Genomic DNA, 26259 nt, shown 5'->3' on the forward strand with positions numbered 1-26259 from the left:
GGACTCGCCCCAGTATGCCCATATCCTTCTTGTACTGCAGAGCCCAAAACTGGACACAGTCCTGGAGATTTGGTCTCACAAGTGCCAAAGAGAGGGGAAGGATCACTTCTCTGGACCTGCTAGCTACTTTCCCACTAATACAGCCCAGGATGCGCCTGGCTGCCTTTGCTGCAAGGGCGCACGGGTGACTCCTGTTGCCCAGCAGGATCTGCAGATCCTTTTCTGCGGAGCTGCCTGCTAGACAGCCGGCGGCCAGCCTGCGCCGTCGCGCCGCCTTGCTCCACGCCAGGCGCAAGACTTCGCCCGACCCCTTGCTCGGCTCCACAGGGTCCCGGTCGGCCTGTCTCTCCGGCCTGCCCCAGTGCCTCCGAATGGCCCCTTGCCCTCCAGCGTAGTGACCGCTGCCCCAAAGCGGAGACACCCACAAGCCTGCCGGGAGACCGCTGCCCCTCCACCCGGGCCGCTGACGGTGGCGCCACGCACGCCACGCCGGTCCCGCTCCCGGCCCCACTGGCGCCCGCTGGGCTTTGGGACACAGTGCACGGCTCCGAGCCCGGCAGCCCAGCCGCTTTTCCACCCACTCCCTTGTCCTCAAGCAAAGCACAGTTTTAGTCCACAACTGTTTTCGGTTATTTCCTCACAGGACGCGGGGGGGCGGGGGGAGGGGTGTGAGCGGCTGCCGCTCGCCCGTGCGCGCCGGGGCGGGGGCAGGAGGGGCCGGACGGCGGCCGCCGCGCGGATTGTCCCACTCGGCGCCCCGTCGCTGTGCCCGCTGCCCTGGTTACGGCGGCCGTTGCTGCGGGCGGGCGGGCGGGCCGGGGGCCGCCGCCGGGCCGCGGGGCCTCCCCGGTGCGGGGCAGCGCCTGGCCGTGGGGCCCGGTACCCCTGGCCGGGTGCCTCGCGTCAGGTAATGCTCAGGGAGCACGGAAAGGTGGAGCCTGCCCGGGCCTTCTCGTGGCGCTCTTTCGTGGGGCCCGTTTCAGCCGCAGGATGGCAAACCGCGGGGAGGCTCGTCCTGCTGGGGACGGCGGCGGTCCCCAGGTCGTCTGGGAAAAGCATCTGCTTAAATGCAGACTGTCCGAGTCTCTTGTCCAGCTGGCGTGCACGCAGCATTACTGCGCTTTCCCTCTGAATGAAAATGAGCTGTGCGTCTGGAGTGCAGCTGGGACTGCTCAGGTGAGCTAGAGCGTATTTCTTCATGCTCATGGACTGCTATTTTAGAAGCACACTAGAAAGGGAAGACCTAGGCAAAACGCTGGGATGTACTATTGGAATGTCAGGTGTCATTTTTTAGGGCTCGAAGATGCTAGGATTTGTTTTGAGCTTCTCTCTTTTGCCGGGAATAAGTATACTGTAGTTGATCAGGTGGTTTTGAAGCGCTAAAGAAAGGTCAGTGTGGAACAGTTCGGAACAGTAGTTCCTTCTGCTAATTACGCGTACACGATCCCTGAGCAATTCTGCATTTTTCATAACCTTTGTCTGAAACGACTGCTTTAACTCTTCTCTGTGTACCTGTGCCAGCCATTGCGTTTGTTAGGGCACCAGCACGCGATTTCCGCCCTGTCATTCGGAAGCAAAGCCAGCCCGCTTCTTGTCTGCTCCGCTTCCCGCGAGTACGTGATGGCGTGGAACCTCGACGAGTGCGCAAGGGACGTGCTGCGAGGTACAGTGTCGTCGGAGAAGGTCCTCACCCACCGCGCACGAGTAGCATTGACGACTCGGCAGTCCTAGCAGCGATAAGTAGCGCTCCCTCCCTCCCTCTCTCGCCCGCTCCGGCCGCGCTGCTCGCAAGGCCCCAGCGCCGCGGCTCCGCACGGGCGGGTGCCCGCGGGCCCGCCCCGCCCCGCCCCGCCCCGCGGAGCTGGCCAGGGTGCTGACGGGCGGGGGGCGCCTGCGGGGCGCGGCGCTCAGGTCAAGGTCGCGGGTCGATTTGGGAAGCTGGTCCCTCGGGGAAACAAAAACAAACAAACAAAAAACTCACAGGGAGCAGCGACTCTGCTGTACGATGGTCGGCGAGTACTAGCAGCTTCAGGGGAAACTCAGAGAAGCCCTGTAAAGGCAGTAAATGTCTACACTATGGAATAAAGGGGGCCAGTTTTTGATCGTGCCAGCACTGCACTTCCAAGCACACAGTGCCAAAATGACTAAGAGTTAGCTGTGCTGGAGTAACAGTAAAGCTGTAGTGTTAATATGTTCCATCCTGCACGGACTGGGCCCGGTCTCTTTCTGCCTCTGTCTTCATATGCTGTTGCCATGTGTGTGTGGGAGTCTGTGATCTGGGAGAAGAGTGCATAAGGGAAAGATAGCTATGACGGCATAACTCAAGGCAGAAGTTCTAGTATCTTGAATGTCATCTGATGTTGGAGCCTCAACCATGGAGTTAAGTTCTAGGGAGTAGTGCTAACTCCTCTGCAACCTTTAGTCGGCTGCAAAGCAGGGGAGTAATGAAAGAGAAAGAAAGGGAGCAAGGCCCCTGAAGTCACGACTCACGAGGGTCCCGATGACATCCTGTCGAAAAGATATTGTAATGGCATGATAATTGAAAGGTATTATGGTTCTGCTTTGGTATTTGTATTGTGACAGTCATGTGACATTGTCCATCACTATTAAAAACTTCCCCTTCATTAGCTGTAGTTAGAGATTTGCCTATGATTTAATATGTAGATGTTGCTTTTTATCCTCTATTATACATTAAATTTGCAAACCTACATATGAAAATTGATGTTGTAAAGAAATGTAAACATTTTAAGTGCTTTTATAATAAATTTCATCATTACATTTTAATCCACATAAATATAACATAGAGAATTGAAGAATGATTCAGGGGAGTGGGCGTGAAATGGGGCTATGATTTTGAAGGAAGCAAAAATACAAATAAGGAATAGACAGCTAATGGCATGTGGAGTTTTAATACAATGGTGTTAGAGAGCCAGATTCTTTATGGCCGAATTTCCTTCTTTCCCTTCCTCTATCTAGCTATGGGCTCTTCGGCAGATATCATAAAGTTTTCTCTGCCCAGTTTGCCCTCTCCATTCTGGTGGACCTTGACACAATAATCAGCTGTGGAAACTCTCCACAGCACCAAGGGTAAAGCCTAGAAAGGGACACTTACATTTGTTATGCCTATATTCTAGTTAATTTGTTGCCTAATGAAATCCTAAACTGTAACGAGATGTCCCAAATCTCGTTTGGGCCTGCTGAACCAGTGAGATTATGAGAATGACGTGGTGAAGTGAGGGATGAAACATAACGCTCTCCTCAAAGTTAGTTTGTCTTATCATACATCTGTGTAGATGATTTTCTGAGATTTACTTGCTCTTTCAGCCGTTTGCCACAGAAGAAATAAAATCAAGAGAAGGAAAGTCCCCTTGCTTTGATATATTTAGTGCCTCGTGGCTAGTATATTTACCTGGAAGAAGTATTTTCTAAGCTATGGTAAATTTCAAGATGAGAAGAAATCATTAACGTGTGAGGCAAAAAGAATAAGTTTGTTTTAAATTAAGAGATCAGCTTATCTTTAGCGGTTGAGAAGCTGCTGTAATAGTCATGCAGGAACTAAATTTGTAAACATGCTTTTCATTTGAAAGCTGTTAAAGTACCTAAAGTAATAATTTGATGAGTCATAATAACAGCAAAATTGCTGCAGGTTTAACGCCTCGAGGAATTGTTATAGGAAGTCTTTTGGGAATGGTGCTTCATGTAAGATTTAGTCCGGATGATCAACAAGTGGCAGTATGTGCTGGAAAGCGGATTTACATGTTAAGTGCAAAGGTGAGATATTGTCCTTTGTAGTCATAGCACTAGGATGTCTTTAACATGTTCACTTTCAGATAAAATCATAATACAGAAATGTGAGAATAATTAAGCAAAAACATTCATCTTCTCACATAGATGAAAGTGAGTTTGAGCAAATGCTTGATAATGTAACCTATACCAGATAAAATACTAGATTAAGAAAGTGGAAGTGACACGATATTTCAGTAACTTGTAAGTAGAGAACACTGTAAGAACATCTGAAAAATTTCTCCTACGTTATTCAATTTGAAGAAGCAGATGTATTATGCGTAGTGTTTTTGCCAGCAGAATGATATTCAGGGCTGCAGCTGGCTTTAAAAAATGATATTGAATTAATATGATGAACCCAAATATGACATTATTTTTAACAATATTTATCAATTATTATAAAGATGAACTAATAGTGTTTTTTTAGTTTGAAATCTGCTCTGTTTTTATTTTGACCCTTCAAATGACAGAATGAAGCTATACTAGCTGAATTGGAAGGCCACCTGGCTCCAGTGACTGCTGCTGAGTTTTGCACATGGGAGAAAAATATGCTTATATCAGTTTCTGAAGATAGAAGCTTTAAGGCAAGGAAACTGTAGAGGTGCACTTTAAAGAAATTAATTTAGTGAATTCTTGAAATAAAGTTATCTTTTTCCCTTTAAATACTTACTGAAGGCTAAGCAAAAAATTGTTTGAATATAGAGATCAGGAGATTGTTCTTAATAGAGTCGCCTGGGAAATTTCTATAAAAATTACTATGTTTTTTAAATAACAGTGTAGATTTTGTATAATTAAAAGTTCCTTCAGAGAAATGTTAACTTTGGTGATTTTTTTTGGTCTGGCACATAGAAATAAAATAGTTTAGTCAGTGTGGCTGTAATTGAAATGCTCCAGTACATTGAACTGAATTGAAAGCATTTGACTTTGAGTCTGCTGATATTTATTGGAATTTTATCTTATTGGAAAGTTCATTTGGGTTATTGCCATTCATTCACTAGCAGAAGTCTTTGGCCACACAACATTTTATGTGATGACACCATAGGTTGCCCCTATTCTACATGATGACAGTTGAGCGCGTGGGTGAACCAAGGTGTGTCTTCCAGGAGATACTGCCGTACAACCTTTGATTGTACAAGCTAAAGTACACGTCAAGCTTGCTGTATCAAAATTAAATATTTTTTTTTAAATACAATTTTTATGGAAGTCTTTGTTTTGGGGAAAATGTTGTTTTGATTTTTGTCTTGGTCTTGGACAAAAAAAGGAGAAGATAGTTCTGTACTGATAATTCTGACTTTCTAATTGATTGTTTATGTGATTTAGTTTACATTGATCATAAAGATTAAATCAGAATAAAAATGACTGAAGGAAAAGATTCTTATGCTTTTTGTTTTTAATTTGATGAAGACCTGATAAATTATACAAAATGCCAATGAATAAGTTTTTTTATCTAGATGAAAAGTGGGAATAAAATGACAGTCAAAGGAAAATAATATACAAGTTAGTTAAATAATGTGGTAAGTGAGTCTTCATGTTTTCTTTGCCCTGCCCTTATTCTGCAGGTTAGGGGTAATTTTCTGAGGTCAGCCGTGCTATAAGTCTGTGGTAGCTGGCTGCTGTGATTGCTGGACATGTAGCCTCTAAAACCTTCTTATATTGCCCCAGCCCTTTTACTAGGCTAAAAGAAGTGAAGCAGGAGTAAGAATATCTTCAGATAAATTTGAGAAATAAAATCTTAGGAAACAGCTGTTCTGAATAACGATTTTCACATTCAGAAGCAAATGAAATGTGAACAAAGAGAAAAGCTCAGGAGCTATAGAAAGACTCACAACCACGTTCAGAAAGAAGGGACTAGCTGGCTGTCATTCTTTCAATCTGTGCTGTGATAGCTACGATATATGTAGTGGAAGAAGTTAAAGAGAGGAAGGCTTACAGAAGTGGCAGCATGAGAGGAAAAAATTGTTTTTATTAGCTTTCTTAATCAACTATTAAGCACAGAATACATCACTTAGGAACAGTCGTGTTGATAATGATAGTTGATGGATCAAAATAAGTAACATAATTGCTAATAAGGACTTATCACTGGGTTCAATATGAAAATTGTGAAGTCATGCAAGCTCCCTGTGTGAAATCTAGATCCAGTTTAAATCTATCTTTACATTGATTTAACTTAAGTTGCTAAGATATCAACATAAGCAAAGATGATAAGAAGTATTTCTGACTACTTTGTGTATCGATACCAGGTGGGTTTCACCTTTTTCTCTATGAGTCCTTATAAATTAAACAAAGCCTTAAATAGGAAAAAAATAAACTGCTGAAAAAAATCCGTGCAATGCTGGATCACTTTTAATGGCTGCATTTCTGTATCTTCACCACTTGATGGCCTTTGAAGTTTATGTTTTTTGTAAAGATCTAAGTGTCCGAACATACTTTTTTTTCTAAAGGTTTGGGACTATTCTACTGGCCTGTTAGTACACCAGTCAGCAGTATTAACAGGTAAATTTTCTTTTCATTCTATTCTTTTTCATAGAAGAAAAAATTCTCTCTAAACAATAATATACAATTTTTATAAAAATGTTTAGTTCGTCTAGTCAGAATAATTCTGTTAGGCACTAAAAGGCATCAGTGTCAAAGTTACCAAACTTGAAGCCAGTAATGGATATATTATCCTTTAGAATGTATATTTGTGTAGACAATTTTAATATACTTTCATAAATAGCTCTTCTTTTGGTACGGAGTATGCATATAAATATTGACTTTTACTGAGATTTGCAGATAGGAGCTCTTTTGTTTTGCAGGTAAAGTTCCACTGTCTGAGCATTTTGTGCTTGTTTTCTTTCAAATTTTTTATGTGATATGGAAGGGCAAACCATAAGTGTAACATACGTAGATTTATCAGCAGGTCTGTAGATGACGGTGTACATTGACTGTAATGGTGAAAGTTACTTTTGTGGAAAGACAGGAACAGAGGGAGAGGAGAGGAGGGAAAGAGGAGGAGGGAGAGGCAGAACTCTGCCCAGTGGCTAACTGGGAAGAGAAGTGACCAGGGGCTCCAGGCCAGCGTCTTCCCCAAAGCAGCAGAGACACCCTCTCCCGTAACACTTTTCCTACAGTAACTATATAGTTTTCCATTGAGACCTGCTCAAACTCCATGTTGGGTGTTCCTACTTACGATGCTGTTAGCATTGTTTGGCGCATGCTTTGGTTAGGACATGAGCTGCGTGGTGACTGACTGTTAAGCTTTATGCAGACATATTACTGGATCGCCTAATATAACTAAAAGCTACAACTACATGAGTGGAAAGGAGTGGAAGAATGGGGGAGTCTTATGCCCGTGGTCATTGCTTCCCATGAGAACCTGCTGTAACAGAAGCATTGGCCAAGGCCATGTGAATAACAGCATGAGCACAACAGCATGGGAATTACAAGGGAAAAATATTGCCACAGTAGCTCTGAAAACCACTGCCATGGCAACTTAGGTGAAAGGCAGGCTACAGAATTGCAATTGGAAGGCCCTTAGCCATACAAAAGCTAAAGCATCCAAAGTACTGTGCAATCATGAGAACTGCAGGAAGGTTTTTCTTTCCTTCTGTCTTTATAAATAGTATATCACAGTTTGGAATCATGTGTTTTAATAAAATACCTGATTTGTGTTTACTCTGAAAATAATTACATCTTTTTTTTGAAGCAGCATTTCCTTTGCTAAGTCTGCTAATTGATGAAGAAAATAAGCAGCTTATCACTGGATGTGCTGATGGACAGGTAAGAATTACCAAGGAAAGTTTTAGTCGCTATAGTATAACAGTCAAGTATTATTAATGTATCTATCAGAAAGCTTCACAATATTCATACATATTTGGAATTGTTACTAAGATTATTTTAGTAAGCGTGATTCACTATTTTGAGTATCAATCATATATGGTGTAGAACACAGCCTCTATTACAAAATGGAAACATTCTTTTGAAAACCAGGAACGTTTTTAAGACCACAGTCAGTAATTGGATAAGTTATATGTGTACACTGAGAGGCCGTAATATGTGTGTTTTAAAAGAAAAAATGTAAACATAGAGTTCTCCTTTTCTGGCCAAGGAGTGAAACCCATGACAATAAATGGGAGAGATTATGATTTCAGCATGCTGGAAATCTTAGCAATCTGTCATAAATGTGAATATGTATTTCAGCTCCTCTTTACTTTTAACTTTAACTTTAATATATTTAAATGAGATTTTCCTATAGTATTTAAGGGATGTTTTCCTTCAGCGTTACAGTTTGGTGGATTGTGAGGAAAATTAAAGATTTAACTGTGATAGTGCCTAAAAAAAAGAAAGGTATAAATGCATGTATATGACTAAATAAGCAATTACATGCAGGTTGCCTGTTATTTTTAGTTATTATAGGAAATAGTCTATGAGGAATTTATTTCAAAGACACAAATGGGAAAATTAGACATGCAGTTCAAATTGGTAGTAACTTCTTTTGCCAATGGTGAAATTATCCTTTGATACTCTTGAAATATAAGTGCATGTGATTCAATTTGTGGTCCAATGTGAGATTCTAGATATATAAATTCCTTAGTGACATTAACAGTATTTAATATTGGACCTTGAGTTGATATTCACATTGCATGTAACTTGTATGTTTAGTGTCAAAAGGATATTGTAATTGCTTTTGTCTTTTCCTTTCAGCTTTGGATCTTCAGTTTAATCAGGGATCATAATTACCGTTGTGTGACACGTATCAACTTAAAAAAAGAACAGGAGAAATTCTATAATAAGATGGGGAAGTCTGGACAAGAATTAGGTAGGATAGCGCTTCTAGAATGCTATGCGTGTTATATTTTAGTTGGTACGGGTTACTGAATGTGTGCTTTTCATACCAAGAGAATTTATTGTAAAAGACAACAGAGTTACAAATCTCAGGCTGTGGCATGGAATTCTCACTGAAGCTGATATGAAGCTGATGTGGAAATTGGCATATCTGGGAAAACTATGCATGTGTGTCTCTAGGAACGTCTCAGCCTATGCGTGCACTTATAAAACATTGCATGATGCCAGCTCTTAAGTATGTGTTCTTTACTGAAGTAATTTCCCAAGAATTCAGTGAGAACAGAATCAGTACCTCCAGATTCATCCGTTGTCTAAGTGGAATGCACATTTCTTAGTTACCTTTGAAGCTTCTAGGAATCTCTTGTTTTTGTTACTTGCTTTGCATCCAGGTCCTCTCAAAGGCAAACAAGAGGAGCTTACTTTCTTTATAGAAGAGAAAATCTGGTTTCCCTTGCTTGCTCTTTTTCTGGCCCCATGACTGTTGTATTCTTAGCTGCACAGTGGCCCAGCTTCAACAGGACGGGTCCTAGCCAAAGAGAAAGTCTGCTGTATTTCTGGTTATTAATTAAAATGTCTGTCACTTTCATCTTTGGATGTTTAAAAGAGTGACATGGTGTCTCTGTCTAATGCTGAATTCAGTGCTAGCAGTACTTCCCACATATGAACTGGGCATGCATAATGGATTAGAAATTCGTTGGGAACATAAATACCTTTCCATCTTGTTGTTGGATTATGTTATAACTTAAGTGTCAAAGGATTTTTCAGGCTAAGCAGAAAGGTACTTAGTGAAATTTAGGGGTTATTGAAATATGACTTTCTGAGCCACTTTTGTGTATGAACACTGGCATTCTGCCAAATCCTTCTGAGTCTCTAGCAAGGCTCTCTGGATTTTGTCTTTAGGTATTTGAAAGAAGACTACTAAAAAGAATGAAATAATGAGGAAAGGTGTATCAAGAGTGCTGGCTCTTAGCATATCCCCATCTTTTGAAGCAGACTTCTCAAATGTGAACTTCCTTCAAGCTACTTTGCTGTATTAATTCTCTTAAATCTTATTCCCCTTATTTCATTAGTTTTTGATAACTTGTATTGTTGAATGTCTTTCTCAGATGAGGGGCAAAGTACTTCTGAGCTGTGTAAAGCAAACAATATAAGACTAGAAGAAACAGTGGAAACAACATTGCCTGTCCTCACAATTGAACGCTGTGACCATTTAGTATGCTTCCATAAAGAAGAAAACTTGTAAGTCCTCTAATATACCACCAACTATTTGGCTGGAATCTATTCCTAGCAGTTCTTGTTGGTCCTTAGATTATTTTCACTGCACCTTTCCATTTTCTCAAAATGCAATAGGAGAATCAGAGAATGTGTTCAGTGATCTGCAAGTTTTGGTGACTGACCCTTAGAGACATAACATACACAAACTAATAGAAAGTTAAAACTGGTTTCCAGTCTGAAAAGTAATTTTGTAAAATCGCATTGGCGTCTCCATTTATTAGTATCTTTTAATATCAGTTGATCAGGTATGATCAGTTTAAAAATAAAAAAATAAAACATAAAAATAAAAAAAGCCGTTAGAGTTGAAAAGCCAAATTTATTTTTAGTTTGCTTTTCTAAGGAAACAAATCTGGTGCAGTCACTCTGTGCCAGTATCAGTTTGCCCTCCAGTCTTAAACAACTTTACAACTTGATAGCCTGTTCTAGCCAAACTGACAGAGATGCGGACACACACAAAGGTGTGAAGTTTCTACTCCTTCCTGTGGGATTGGATGGCCAGGTAGAGGAGAGACACCTAGATTAGTCCTTGTATTGCAGTTCTTTACTAAAGGGAAATTTAACCAGATTGTCTGGTACCTGGCAATCTATACAGCACACAGCCACAAGAACTGAGTCTCACAGAACAACTGATTTTTCTTCGTTGTTTGTAATTACCGCTCAGAGAAGTTTCCCAGCCAAATCATGTGTTAGGAAACACTTGTTCCACTCTTTACCCTCCCATGGGTTGCACAGGTATAACTGGTTAATCCTGTGGTTGGTTTTTTAAACAATTTTTGGATAAACAGAGAAGAAAAATATCCAGCTGTCCTGCATCATTTTGTTTGCTCTTTATGGTTAACTGAAGTAATTATTAACAGTTATTTTCACAATGCCTACATTTTCAGAAGGAGTACCAGTGACAGAAAGAAAAAGATGATTTTTAAGATGTACATCTCAGGCAAACTTTAGTGGAGTTTCAGATCTCTAAGGCCAGAAGTCAGTCTGGTTGCTTGTATGATACCACTTGCAAGTCTGCCTTTGTCTTCATCAAAACTGTTGCTTCTGTTTGAACTACAGCACATCTTTAAAGATGGCTAGTTTTCTAGTGATGAAGAATCCACTGTGTCCATATTCCAACAACTGACTCGTCCTATGTTACTTCTGGTCTAAATTCTTCTCTTTTTTGATATATAGTTATTGGCTATTAGTACATTTGCTACTGTGATAGTCTAGAGCCAGTTACTCCAAGTTCTCTCCTGGTATAGCTACTTACAGCTTATGCACAATTTATCTTTAGACTTAATTCTGGATAAAATGAAACACTTGAGCCCTGTATAAGGCATGTTTTTTGCACTTCAGATAAATTGTTAACATTGGTTTTGTAACTTTTTCTGAAACTCAATCTCATTACAAATTTTTTTTTTTTTAATACGGTTACCAGAAATGAACACAGTAATGGATTAAGTGAAATAATTTTTTGAACAGAGATAACATCACTTTTCTGTAACTAGATGATACTGCTTGGCATTGGACATCTAAGGACTTCTTAGCTATTGCTAAGGACTTTTAGCTATTGTTTCACACTTGGATGGCCTTTTAAATGCTTACTATTAATGCAGTTTCATAATCTTTTGACTTCAGAGTTTTTTATTTGGAGGTAAAATTTTCTGCTCAGTGTTGGTTTTAGCAGAAAGTCCAGATTTGTCTGAACAGCTGACCAGTCCCCCTCACTATTTACTTCTTTTCCAGCCTCCAATGAAATGCAACCACAAAAACAATAGCTAATGTATCTTCTTACAGATTACTAATATGCAAAATATTATGGGTCTCATTCTTCTCTAAACTTTTATAAGTTGAGTAGTACCACTAAAGTGAATGGCATTTTCTTACTGTGAAGTGGGCATGTGATCAACTTCCTATGTATTTAACTTGATACCATTGTTCAGAATAACTTGATAGTGTGATTTCTAACTTTATAAACAATTCAAAGAAGTCACAAATTAAATCAGTCTCTGGTTGCCGAAAGTAGTGCCAACCACAGATGAAGCTATACAGAGCGCAAAAGAGTGTTACAAACCAGAAGTAAAACTGTTTTTTCCAGTCTGCTTTTTAAAGTGTTTGACTCCTTTTGTTTAAAAAAAGAAAGTGTTAAACCGCTGTTAAAGCTTTTCATACCAAGCTTCATCTTTATATTTTTCCATATCCTTACCTCAACAGTTGTCGTCTCACTTTGCAAGTCAAACTCATAAGTCCACTCATTTTTTGTTGGAAAAATTGTTTAAAATTTGATGTCAGCTTTTATTTACAGTGACATCAAAGCATTTTTACTTTTTGAGAAAGGCAATATTTGTTTTGTTATAATCATCTAATGCTTGATAACATTTTTTTCCTTGAGGATGGTGATTGAAATTATAACCATTTGATCTACACCATGGTGTGTGTGAACCCTGGATTCCATTACACAATTGCAATACCGCTGCCACTATACATAGACTCTTACAGACCTCCCCCATTTGCTTGTATTTTTATATTGTTTTTTCCCCTTAGTTTATGCTGGTTCTGGTCCTGTGTCATAAACATCTCCAAAAATAGCTGAAGATCAGTTGCTTTTTGAGTGTTCGTATTACAGATGGTGAAAGTAAAGAATATATAGAGATTTGCCTCTCTGTTTGAATTTACACTTAGTGTATGTAGTGCTTTTACTGCACCTCTGAACTGTTAGAAACCACAGTAGTTTTTAAAATATTTTCTCTGCTGCTTTAGAATTGTCATGAGCAATTATGTAAAATCAAGAATTGTGCTGTTGTTAGTTTTCAAAACTTTTCAAAGCTTTCAGTGACACTTTTTACTTTGAACTACACATTTAAAAGTTTTTGCTGCACATCTAAAATCCTTTTTAGTGTAGTTTGTTATTGTTGTAATATTGAAATTGGATAACAGATATTTAAATAAAACAGTTACTAGGAAAGCTTATTTATTGTACTTAAATACTTTTTCTTTCCTTTTTTTTAATAGATTGCCTACCCTAAATACTAGATATTTTTGGATAGGAAGCTCTACTGGTTTGTTAATAATTAATTCAGCAAACTTTGAATTAGAAGCTGTTTTATGTTACAAAGGTATGATCATAAAGTATCTAACTGCACCATAATGTCATTGCTCTCCTTTTTTATCTTATCTGAATAGTATAAGAACTAGTTTGTTAAATAGTAGAATACAGTAGAAATAAAAGTTTTTCTCTTTTAAACTGTTTTTAAACATATTTGCATAATTTCCTGGCATTGCTAACTTGTCTCAGAAGATGTGCCAGCTCTTGATTTCTGTATTGGCTAGTAATGAATTTTCATCTGATTTTGTAACATATGATTATTAACTACAAGGGTTGTTATTCTGGTCTTGCTTTACAATGAGGGGTAAATTAGAAGAATATACATTGAAGATAGTAGAATTATAGTGATGTCAAGTCAGTGCAAGAAGATTTTTTTCTGGTTTAGTGGTAGCTCTTTTTCAATGTAAGTACACTTTTACTGCAATATACTCTGTTTGGTAAAGATTACAGCGGCCTCAGAATTCGATTTGCTGGATCGTGTGCCTTAGCAAGGAAGACAGTTAATGGAAAGGTGAGCATGCATTTTATATATTGTTTTAATGAACGTTTAAATTTTCAATTTTCAGAAGTATTAATTCTTATGCATTTTGTTTGCAGATTAACATACACATTTGTTTTGCTTCATGAGAATTATGCAAAAGCTTTTCTGGAGAGGGTTGATTCTACTTTATGGAATCTACTAGTTTTAATACATGGGTAATTTTAAAGACCTCACAATTTATCTATTAACATAAGTGATTACCAACAAAAGGATGAACTGTTTTTCGTAGTGTTTGGAATGCTAGGAACAGTGAGTATGGGAACAGAGTCACTCTTTTAGGGGAAAAAAGTTGTAAACATTGTTACACCTTGTTTATCCAGCAAAGGTCAGGATGAACTGTTTCCAAATCCTTTCAAGAAATCTGTGAAAGCTATTTGAGTTGTGAGAAAATTTCTATAGAAAGTCACCAAGGAGCTTTTAAGGAAAGGAAAGGCTTTCTTATATACTCCATTTCTGCTGTCATATTTTTCTCGCAGAACTGAGCTGAATCGAGGCCTTCCATACTTGAAGTGGCAATATGTTTTGTTTTAAAGCCTAGTGCTTATTCACTCGTGTAAGTCAGTTCCAAGCATGTCTTTGAAACCAGGCTTTGTCCCATGCGTGCCTCATGTCTCACAGCTCTTAAGCACATATCTCTACTGTAGAAGGTGTTGGGATTTCTGTGAACGTTAGGTATGCAAATCCATTAAGAAATCCACTTAAAAAGCATAAGCATATGTTTGGAGGACAGCATTATCTACTTTTTACTGTTTAATGCTTTGCAGGACTAAACCCATGGATATTTTGATATTTTTCAGTAATTTCCATAAATGACACAAAGTGATTTCATTGTCCAAAGGCTTTGCTGTTAGAACTTAAATTTTTAAGTGAGAGGAGTGCTATTTTATGGCATAATTGCTGCAGGTTTTATGCTTGCTCTCCTCAATGTTTGAAGATATGATTGCTGTGTTGGAGGTTAACATTGCTGCATTGGTGAGATCTCAGCAGAACGGTTTTCTCATATGTGGAAAGGAGAAGCCTCTATCAGTTATTGCCAGGTACAGAATAACTTTAAATGTTGTTTTTTTCTTCAAAGAGTAGGGTTATGTATTTGTCTTTCTGACACTGAAATGCATCAGATGGTTTTGTACAGTTTTATTTGTTGGCATGCTGTTATTCTATTTGTTTTATTGTCACTGAAAAATATTTTAGTTGCATTGACTGGGAGAAATCTGGAGGTCACTGACAAACTTAAAATCTACATCAAAGTGAAGATTTCACTTTTTTTATAATGTAATTGCCAGTCAGTATTCAGAGAAACAGGATTTTAACCTGTAAATACAATGATCAGTGAATCTGATCTGAGCAGAGTCTTGTCTGTGCCTCTGGGTATCTGTGGTGATAAACTAATCCACTGTGCTTCATTGGTACTTATGAAAGGCTCGTTGATGTCATGCATACACACAAGCCCGCGCATGCGCGTGCCGTGCCCATTCATGCACCCATGCACACAAGTAGCTAGAAAAGACGTTGAGACAAGTTTTCCTAATCTGAAACTTTTGTCCATTGCGGTGATCGATTTTTGTGCTTCATTTTATACTTAGGTGTTCTCTGCTGCCAAAATCTCCACTGAGTAAAGGTTTAAAAAAAAACGTCAAGGAACCTTCTAGTAAAACAGTTGGTAAGTGTAAACCAATCTTTAAATGAATTAATAAATATATTTTTAATAACGGTAACTGACTCACAACTGGCTCAGGTCACCTCTAATAAAGATACTGATTTCTGAGTCAAGTTATGTCTTGCATTATACTTTTTATTTTTATATTCTGTTAAGAAATATTTTGTACCCTAAATACATATTTGTAGTGAAAATGATGGTGATAGTGTTTTTGTTTCTTTTAAAAATAGTCCTCTGAGAAGTTTTTGTAGCTTTTGAAAGAGTTAAGGAGCGTAAGTCATTCACTAATTCATCCTTTTTCTTTTTTCATAGTATGTCATATATTTTTCTGTATCACTTGCCTTTCCTTTCTTAACTTTCCTTATGTGTTTACGGTAGTTTTATTGTCCTGAATAGTCTTTTGTCTGTACCTGTGAATGTAGGCAGTTAAGTCTGGCCTCAACTTCTTGCTGTTATAAATACGTATGTATGTACGTATGTATGTATAAAGAAACTGGCCAACTTTCAGTTGCTGTTAGAGCATGTGTAGCTTCTTTGTCTAGCAGTTGTAAAGAAAAGTCCAGACAGCATCTACCAAATATTTTTTTTCATAACTGCCTTTGTAAAAAGGTTCCACTTTAAAACTATGTATGTTTTTAGAAAGCTAATCTAATGACTGACAGCTGTAGGCATGTAGAAGTAATTATTTTCTTTATATTGATTATATTTGTTGGACCTGTTAGAATGTCAAAGGTCATATCTTTAGGGGGTCCAGTTGTTGTGTGATGTTCTCAGGATGCATCTGTACTGTATTTGCTAGAATTCCAGACTGCTTCTTGCCCCTAGCATAGATATCTGTACTATCCCTGTTGACATCTAACACTCGGATAGATTCGGCACTGCAAAGAAGTCCTATGGTTTCTTATGGCAAGTGATGCTGGCAGCTTCTCAAGAAGGACCCTTTCCTGCCTCGTTTCATCAGTACAAGTAAAGGCAGGCAGCTGGGAGTTTCTGGTGATTCCATCCACAGCATTGTGCCCAAGAGATCGCTCCCGATGAATCTAAGGCTTTTCTCTGGGAACATCGACAAGATTTCCCTCTTACCCGTTTATTTACTTAGGGTGTTTCTATTAATTGAAGTGTTTGTATTTAGTTTTGGGCTTGAGGCTGCCCTCCAGGCTTCTCAGTACAGCAGTGCAGATGGAGCCATTATCAATGGCTTCTCAGGCCACATAAAAGCCAAATGTTTTTGTGTACCTGTCAGCCAGTTTAATGATCATTATGTATATTCCACAGAAAATATAATATGTGATTACATTATAGCCGATGCACATAAAGTCTAAGCATAAAATAGGCAACTATGAAACACAGTCAGGAACTAATGATGAAAAAAGTTCCTCAGAGCAGTATTCTTGTTAATTCAAAGTTTGGAGAGGTTCCTATTCATTGATATTCATTGATCCTTCCATCCTTCTCGAATGCAGACTTTGATCTCGAATTGTAGTCTGTGATCTTAAGAGTCATGTCTGTATAGTCTGTGACAATTAACAGAATGAATCAGGACAGGTTCGCTCCTTAATTTGGACAACTTAATTGGATTTTTTTGTAGGATATTGGTGATAAACAGTATATTGCTCTGCCCTATGTGTCACACAAATGGGACCATCACAAAGTAGATGATGAGATTTTCATGCTCACTTAATTTTTCCATGAAAGAAAGATAATTAGGGAATTTGAATTTTGACACAGTACCTGAAGACTGACTGTCAGTGACTTAGCCTGCTACCTGACAACCTTCTCTTTGAATTTCACTTAGAGTTGTTCAGAGATAAGGAAAAGTATAAGTGAGAGATTTTTGGAAAAAAACCACAGCGACTCTTGTCTACTTATCGATGTGTTTTCAATGTGAGATTTCTGGTACATGCTAAGCTGAAATTTTAGATAAATCTACAGTAGACAGTTTTGGCATAAGCTCATTTAATTTTATTTTTCTGTACAAAGAAATCCATACCTGACCTATGTTTTTAAGCATTTGGGCTCATTTAGCAAATTTATCAAAGATCGCATAATGTGAGGTACTTTTGAGTGTTTTATTTTCTGTGCTGACCTGTAGCTGTGTGGTACGCATGCTCAGACTGGTTAAGGATGATATAAAGAAATTTTATGTTCCTATGCCACCAAACACTTGCTTGGTGCAAAACAAGCAAAGGAAAGCAGGTTTAAGGTTTGCTCTAATAACATTGTTCCAGAGAGATGGCTATTAACCACCTTACACCAAATATTCCCTACAGGATTTATTTCTGAGATTGGAGTGAAGAGATAACTATCATCGTTTTTAATGAGTACCATAGAACATGCAGACCTAATAGACAAACATGTTACTTTTAATCAGGAATTTACCATATGCTTCATGATTTGCCACCTACATAGTTGCTATGCAAAACAACAGTTTACATTTCTTTTCTCTTCTCGTTAACCATTGTTTCAGAGTAATTGTTCTTAAATGCCTTTTGTGAAATAAGGAGACAGCATTGTACTAGTTTAAAATGAATATTTACCATAATTTGCAAAAATATAATGTTAAGAAAACACTATAATGAAAATTAAATTATTTTGCTACAGGAGTGAAAAGCACAGTGAAGGACCAACCTTTGGTTTTCCACAGGAAAGTTAAGTCATCAGGTTATGCAACAGCACCGCAGTGAGTAGATACTAATTTATCTGTTTTGCTGGTGTGTTATATTACTATGCAGTATTTCCTTTCTTATTGCATAATAGGGCCATGCAGTGTTGCCACTTTTAAATTAATGACTCATGAAAAATAGGTGTGATGTTATGAAACAAAATCTGTTAATTAGTTTTTTCCTTTGCTCTGTCTATACAGAACATACGCAGATTAGCACAGTCAGAAGTATGCCTTTTATTCCCTCTCAAACAGCGACTGAGATGGGTTATGTTACAATAGTCTCAGCTGTGTAACCTCTCTTTATTGGTGTGGTCTTACCTTTGAGGAACCTTCTGTTTTGTTCTTAGGAACTTTGGATCACTTTGAAAGCTTTCTACAACTTTACCTGTGTTCCTTGACAGCTTGCAAAGGTTTCTCTTGGGATGGAGAGCTCATTCAGATGAAATGAGCAGTATGGTACTAGAGGTCCTCAGAGAAGTGGAAACTTTTTGTCAGTGTCTCAGTGCTCAAGGTGGTTTCCAGACAAGACATTTCATTTTTGGAAGAGATTGTGATGGACAGTACCATCCTGGTGTATTATATTTATTACATCCTTTTTTATTATATTTATTACATCATAAATAGAATGGTGCAAGCTATTGTATGAGAACTTATCCTGTGTTGGAACTGAGACATCAAGAACCAGTTCTTACCTGCCAGTAATATGCTTCCTGAATACCTTTAAAGTGGTCTGATGAAAGGGTTGCTTACATTTACATTTTTAGACTGCTAGTGGGACCTGTGGTTTTATATTCTGTGAACAACTTTTTGAGACTGGGACACCTCAAAATAAATTTAATCATTTTGAAGTGATGAACCCTTTATTCCTTGGGCACATGATTCCTAAGCGTGTTGGATATGTCCCTAATTCTGAGAACATACAGACTCATTTGAGTCTTCTCCCCAGTTCCTCTAATCCTAAAAGCCTTAGGTGAGGTAAGATGGATGTGAGCTCTGAACTCCCTTAGGTCAAGGGTGGTCTATCCACCTCACCCCTTACTCTGTGGCAGAGAGTTCCCTTGTTTTCTCAAACCCACCAGTTAAGCATTCCTTGAGAACATGACTAAAATGTTCTCAGCAACAAAAGATCAAAGTTACAATGGAAACTAAGTTCCTTTAAGGACTCTTCTGAACTTCCACTCCCGTGCTGTGTCCTGCTTGTTGTTTTACTTGTTGGATGAAGGTACTTTTGGTTGTGATCGGGTCTGCCAGGAGAATGGGATAGTTTTGAGCCTTTCATTAATCCCCCTACACAGTGTTCCCTTTGGAACATCCGAGATTCTTTTCTAACATGGTATCCCACTTCACCTTAACCCAAAAAATCACCTCTGTGTTTTCACCAGGCTTCATACATGTAAAGACAAAGCCATCTTTATACCTCCAATATCAAGATATTTTTCTCCTTTTATATTGACAAGAGCAAACCTTTTGGAAGGTCAGTCCTGAGTTTATTACTAGCTGAGAGATCCATGAAAATGTCAGTGTTCAGGCGAAGGCTGTTGTAATGGAAAGTAGGTGATGTAAACATTTGGTGTGAGATCTTCAAGATGGAATGTCCTTCACATTGTAAGTGGCCTCTGTACAGCTCAGGCTCTTGCAGAGACCATGCTAAGAAGTGTCTCCATTTTTGATAATGTGTTGTGCTGCCACTGCTGAGAAATTTAGAACTGTATCTGTCAGCAGCAGCTGTCAGAGGGGCTGGACTCCATTTTCAGTGAGTGTGACTGAGAAAGCTATGATCATTCCATTTAAATATAGGAAATATTGTCTAGGGGAAAGAAAAGCCCGTTATAACATTATTTGTCCATTTGCTTAGTGCTCACAATAATGATTTTTCTTGTAAATTAGTACTGCTACATGAAGAACTTGTGCTGCACTTGCTGGCTTTGTATTTTATTAGCTCAAAACTTACTTTCTGACTTCAGTTGTTTCAACCTTATTTCAAAATTTATACTAGGCATTCTGTTTCGTATACAGGATGAAATTTTTCTTGTTTCTTCAGTTTTCAGAAGTAAATATCTGAGGACTTTATATGAGGGTCTTTTGACCTTCAAAATGCATTATCCAACAACTGGCTCATAGAAAGCAGAACTTAGATGCAAACTGGAGAGTTAGATCATTAGAAACTTTTCTTGTCATTATTGAATGTGTGCATTATCTTACCTACTGACATTTATAGTAAACATAAATAGTAAGAAAGAACTAGGATTGTTCTATGTGTGAAATAAAATAGTTCTCTCATGGAGCATTTAATATTTTATACAGGAGAATCTGTGTTCTTTTTTGTAGAATGACCATGTTCTCTCCAGTTACTAAACTGAAGAAAAATAATGAAATATCAAAGTGGAAGACCAGTTGTAAATGGTAGGTAACCCAGCAGCTGCAATAGAGGAAAAAAAATTAAAATGAGGATAAATACAATCTTACAATAAATATGATTAGTAATTGCTTCTCTCATTGCAGCTTTTTAGTTAGGAGCATCACTGGAAATGAAAGGCCTTGTAAATTTACCGTAAAATAACTGCAACAAATGATTTAAATTATCAAACTATCGATTAAAGCTGATTAACTCTTATGTATATAAGAAAATATACACATTTATTTTCTTCAATTTTTGTTAGAGATCTGTTTAATTTTTAGAAATACTAAATGGTAAGTATGACTGGAGGCATATTCCCAAAATGTACTTAACATGCAATTCTAGTCACAAAAATTACTGAATGTAGCACAGAGAGGCTTAGTGATTTAAGATTATGTCCCTAATTCACCCGTAAAATCATATATCTTAAACTACTGCTACCTTACTGTAGACAGTAGATTTAAACAGGGTATACATAATGGTACAGTTTGACCAGTGGACTCACTATCACTGTAGACACAAAGAACTAGCAGTTTTTAAGAGCCGGCACTTTCATATTAATTGGTAAGGTATGTTAAAAGGGTACATTATGCCCATTTTTTCTCTTGAGTACTATATAGAGTACATTGTTCTGTGTAGTGCAAGCATAAAAATGAAGAATGATTATTGCCATCATTTTTTAAAAAAATATGTTTCTAAAACACTTAATAGCACAGGACTAAGTTTTTATGCAAGAACTATCTTGCACATATTGGCAAACACTTGGAAGAACATTGTAGACGATTTCAAGAATGGTTTGCACTATATTGTGGTGGATTAAGCAACTTAGCACTTAAGTATTGTTTTTGTTAGTATCATTTTACATCAGTGTCATTGTTATTTTTACACGAGGAAATATTTTTCGTATAGCTTACTGTCACAACAAGGTAGACTTTGTATTCTTTAAGTACTTTTATTAGATAGGTATGCAACTTAAGATATTTGTCTTTCTCTAAAAATCTATGTTAATTCATGATTTCTTGAATTCATAGCAGTGGATGATAGGAGTAATTTAAGCATGACGGTTTTTAATTAATATTGCCCTTTATCTTGAATTTAGCATAGGTTTTCAAGGAAAACTTATGTAAAACTATTTAGAATAGCTTCCCAAACAACCTTTATTTCATAACTGAAATAAAAATATACTGATTTTAGTTCTCTTACTATTTTTCCTGTCTCCTTTCTCCTTCCTTGAAGCAAAAATAGAGAATATCCATTGGAAAGTTCTCCTCCAACCAAATATGAGAAAGAGCTATCTGTCGCTTATAAACCAACCCCAGTGTGTTGCATTCAGTATTCTGGTATGTAAAGGTTTTATAAGATGTACTGTTCCCTCAGGGTACAGAAAGAAAACCAAAATTCATATGAGAGGGTTTAATTAGGTGACATATTTACTGTTTAACTATTTTGAAGAAGTGAGCCACGTCCAAAGTTTGGTCATTCCTAATGCATAGGAATATTATCATACAGAAACAGTTGGTGCTTAAAAATGTGAATCTTTGTAAGTATTTTGGGGAGAAGAGTAACTTGCATCTTCAAGAAATAAAATCAACTTAGATGCAGTCAAAAACTTTTCCAAAACATTTTCTAGATGTAAATTTTCCCCATAGACTTTAAAGAATTTTTTTTAATGTTTATGAGAGAAATCAGTTACAGAAAGCTTATTTTTAGGAATGTTCTGTGACCTTAAAAGTAAAGATTATTTTTGGTAAAAAAGTAATACTGTAGTTTTGATAAAACATTTTAAGCAGAAATCTTCTCCCAGGTATTTGAGGAAGAGACATCTCTCTCTCTCACACTGCCCCCCCCCCAGAGATTTAAACAGCTGTAGATTAAGAAAATTAAGGTAAAAAAATGCAGAGTTTGTTTTCTTGAAGTAAAAAATCATATTTTTGCAAGCTTGTAAAGAAGTGTTGTTATTGTGGTTTGCATTGCCGGATGGTTCCTAGCTTTACAGTGTAACTTCTGTTGTAAATTTGCAACTTGAAATCGAACACTGTCAAGTGGTCTTTGTAAACTGTGAGTCAGAATAATATTTATGTACATCTGTAGAAAGGAAATTAAATAGAAAGCTTAAGTAAATGAGATTGTAAAGTTGCACTATGGAGTAAATATCCTGTTGGAGGTGTTACGACATACGACTTGTTGATCTCTATTAGGAAGCAGGATCTCCCTAAGGATTTGAGATGACTTGCCGTTAAATGAGCCTCCAAAAGTATAAGCAAAGTGATTTTCTCTCATTCTCTATGCACAAGAAGGTTTATGTACTATTAATTATGTGTATGGTCACTTACCTGATATACTTATCGATCAGGTCTCATGCTCAATTGATACATATTCTCAAAACCTTAGGAAATGAGGGAAAATCTGAAGAGCACTACCCTTTAGTTCAAAGATGGATACTTCTTTTTAACATATATTTCTACGACATTCTGTGTAAGACTTTTTAAAATTCACTTTTAATACATGGCTCTGAGAGATCAGAAATATAGTTCTCTTATCTGTTTATATAGTCATTCATTTATTTGGAAAAAAATGTGTAGTGTTGCTGTGTGGAATATAGTATTCAGAAACTGCAAGGTGGATGGTACTTGGGTGGTGGATAGCAGTGGGTATCTTTGGTGAATAAAGGTTTACGCATGCCTTATGTTCCCTGTCCCTTTGCACAAAGGCTCAGGAGCTTTATGAAAGGGGTGCTCGAGAGATACCTCTTTCAAAAATTACTTTTCACAGTGAACCTAATGGTCTTGATCTGAATTCTAAACTTTCATTTCTCTTCTTTCTCTTTCTGTCCCTTCTCTCTTCTCACTCTCTGCCCTACCTTTCCCCATTGGTTTGTTTGTTTATTTACTCCTATATTATCCTCAAAGTTTTTCAGGGAAATTATCTGAGGGAACTATTAAATTTCCCAAACCAAAGCAATTAGGTAAACGTTAAGGGACCGTCCTGTCAATGTATATCCCTGCTGATTACCAACGCGAATGAATAATCTGATTGCGCTTTGATAGTTCTTAGGATTACTTTATGAAGCTGACAAGAAATTTATCTTCTTTATGAAGTGATCCCAAATGCTTAATATATGCTTTTTATTCTGATACATATCAAAATGGAATATAACTTTAACATGAAGTTATACAGAACTGAATGAAAGTCAGGAAGTAGAATATTATGGCTGCTGAATATTTCTGCACTTAAATTTTTGGGGAACTTTTTGTAATAAATGAATTTCTGCCTTGTGATGAATAACTTTTGTGAGAATATATCAGGACAACAAAAAAACTACTGTGTACAGATTCCTATAAAGTTCTGAAACGCAAATTGTTTATGATGTTTGTACAAAGATTGTTTTAAACAAGTGAAATGAATATCTCATGTATTTTGTTGCAGTGATGTATATGACTTTTATGATTTAAAGAACGAAGATATTAGATCTTCTTTGCTTTCAAACATAAATCATTAGACAATCTTCTTATAGGGGATGGAGAGCTGCTCGCTTGCGGCCTTGCTGACAAATCTATACTGGTATTTGATTCCAGCCTTACGAATATGCGAGCTGTTTTTTCAGGTAAATTTATGAGTTACATTTTTAAAGACTAGTGTATAATAATGAATTTAACCTAAATGGCATATTAATGAAAAGATTCCACTTATGTCGCCCTGAAAACAAATGTCAATTCTTCTCTTTCAGGATGTAGAAATTATTTCTCTGGTGAATTTTGTTCTAGACTTAAACTACCTTTCAGTTTTCCAAGTTTCTCAGTTTCCTGGGTGATAAATGCTAGTAATGTATCACGATATATATTGAAATATGTATTGTGTCTGTGTATATTACAGTAATTAAATATATATAATAAAGGCAATATGTTGCAATGGTAATGTGTATTACAGTAATACATTGTAATAGATTATTAGCCAAACATTTGACCAAGGAGATTGGTCAATAATATGTTTGGCTTGCAGGTCCAGACTTTTGAAGAATAATTATTTGAAATAAAAGGGACTGTTCCTATGGAGAAATCCATGTCTGCAAAAGTGCACACAGGCTAAATATTTAACATTGTAAATGAACTTTTTCTAAAAAATGAGTTCTAAATTTCTACAAAACAATCTGTAATATTGCAAATAACAGTAAATGTTATCACTTATAAAGAGTCATATAGCAGACCTGGTTTACTGTGAAGTTCATCATGGAAACTGACTGCTGTTTATGAAAAGACCTTACCAAGTATAAAAAGAAAGTATTTACAATTATTTGAAAACATTATTTCTGAGTGAAGATTCTGAAAGCTGACTTCTGAAAACTGTGATTTCTCACAGAGTAATTTTCATTGTATTTTGCAGAAGACTTGGAAAAAGTCAGTATCAATGGAAAAGTTACAAAACACCTGATACTAATGCTATTGATATTTGTGGTATGCACTATTTAAAAAAATACTATTAAGAAGCTTTTCAGTTTATTTTAAAGAGTACAATATCAGCTTATTCTTTTACTTACTATTATCCTTAAACCAAAAGGAAACTGCCATTCATTAAATTCACATCTACCATTTTGTACGACATTTCTGTAGGAGAAAGACATGTCTCATAGACTGCAATGTTAATGGACTTCTCAAATCTAGAGCAACCAGTTGTGGAAAGCTATGTTGTGCTTCCAGTTGAGTTCAGCAGTCTACAAATTCTACAACATAAGAAATTTAATTTCTTTAAAAAATTAATTCTTTAACATAAGAAATTGCACTGATGAAACCACTGAATTTTCCCAGATTGTAGTTTTCAAACATGAGGAATAGCATAATATTTGTTGAGGTAAATCCAAGATATTTTTTGTAATTGGAATCAAAGGCCAAATTGCTAGAAGGAAAGAGACAGTATCATGCATCATCGTATGTGTGGGCTTTGATTTTCTTTCTGCTTTTAGCAGTGCCTTTTTAGCTGAGAGACATCAGTTCTTTATTATCAGAATGTGCTTGGATTGCAAATTCATTGCTGTTTGGTGTGCTTTGAGTTCTGATTTTTCTCTTAAATAGCAAAACTTCATGTTATCCTCAGAACAAGTATTTCTAGTGCTGAAGTGTTATGTCTTAACAGTGTTCATAGCAAGATCACGTTGTGAGCTTGTAAACCTCTGTTTTATCCAGGATCATTTAAAAAAAAAAAAACCCGTAATCCTTGAAATGGCTGACATGTTCTGCATTGTGGCCACTAATGAACATAACATTACTGGTATTTTCCTTTGCCGGGAGGTGGGGGGAAATTGATGAAAATATGCCTTGTGGGTAGGGTAATAAGGTCTTTCTTTGCTGCAATAGTAAGTTCATAAACTTTTACAAATGTTTTTCTTCATATATCACCAACTAATTTGAGCAAATTTATTGCGCAAGTCACATAAAATGCAGCCAGAAACAGTGCTTTGAGGTCTTATTAACATATTTTTGTTACTTAGGCAATACTGGAACAAAAGCAGTAATTTTATCCAAAGGGACTCTTTATATCTGAAATATATTTAACAGTACTTGACTCATTGTTTTAGAAGTTCCCTATTTATAAAAAATGCAGTTAGCCAAAAGGGATCAAAATTATTTATTCCCTTCCCTTACCTGTTATGAAGTATCTTTAAAAAAAATGATATAGCACTGCTATAGTATTTGGAACATAGCGACTTAACAATATTATGCCCAAAGAATAGCAATGCTCTTTTCATTAGCACATTTTTCTTAAGTAATCTGGAAAAGCTGAGATATAAATGACTTTCAAGAACCTCAAAAGCTGATTTGCATTGAAGGGCTGCCCTGGACTTGGAGTAGAACATAAATCTCGCAAAATGATTCAGTGAGGCTAAAAATTGTCATTGTACCATGTATGTTCTGTAGCTGTTCTTTGCAGCCTGTCTACTGCAGATCTAGCTTCTCTTTCTGTGAAGCCCTATCAAGATGTCCGACATAGGCTGGTTTTGTTTGAGTGCATATGGAGATTATGTGCTGCAGAAAGT

General features: G+C 37.2%; 1 protein-coding gene across 3 annotated transcripts in view; it reads left to right on the forward strand.

Annotated features, from left to right (window-relative positions):
- The first annotated feature begins 824 nt into the window (after nucleotides 1-824).
- WDR27 (WD repeat domain 27) overlaps nucleotides 825-26259 on the forward strand; it is a 145140-nt gene continuing 119705 nt past the window's right edge. Inside the window, exons 1-16 of one of the 3 annotated variants that reach the window (XM_009680961.2) lie at nucleotides 825-1176; nucleotides 1522-1663; nucleotides 3647-3771; nucleotides 4254-4367; nucleotides 6225-6276; nucleotides 7469-7542; nucleotides 8467-8581; nucleotides 9714-9846; nucleotides 12877-12980; nucleotides 13414-13481; nucleotides 14415-14548; nucleotides 15095-15171; nucleotides 17770-17848; nucleotides 20162-20236; nucleotides 21468-21571; nucleotides 23746-23835. In XM_009680961.2, coding sequence (XP_009679256.2) covers nucleotides 991-1176; nucleotides 1522-1663; nucleotides 3647-3771; nucleotides 4254-4367; nucleotides 6225-6276; nucleotides 7469-7542; nucleotides 8467-8581; nucleotides 9714-9846; nucleotides 12877-12980; nucleotides 13414-13481; nucleotides 14415-14548; nucleotides 15095-15171; nucleotides 17770-17848; nucleotides 20162-20236; nucleotides 21468-21571; nucleotides 23746-23835 — 1672 coding nt within the window. In that variant the 5' untranslated portion in view covers nucleotides 825-990. The remainder of the gene's footprint in view (nucleotides 1177-1521; nucleotides 1664-3646; nucleotides 3772-4253; nucleotides 4368-6224; nucleotides 6277-7468; nucleotides 7543-8466; nucleotides 8582-9713; nucleotides 9847-12876; nucleotides 12981-13413; nucleotides 13482-14414; nucleotides 14549-15094; nucleotides 15172-17769; nucleotides 17849-20161; nucleotides 20237-21467; nucleotides 21572-23745; nucleotides 23836-26259) is intronic. The other 2 variants (XM_068939113.1, XM_068939114.1) reach the window with 2 other exon arrangements.

The sequence above is a fragment of the Struthio camelus genome, chromosome 3 (genome assembly GCF_040807025.1).
Source record: "Struthio camelus isolate bStrCam1 chromosome 3, bStrCam1.hap1, whole genome shotgun sequence".
Classification (NCBI taxonomy): domain Eukaryota; kingdom Metazoa; phylum Chordata; class Aves; order Struthioniformes; family Struthionidae; genus Struthio; species Struthio camelus.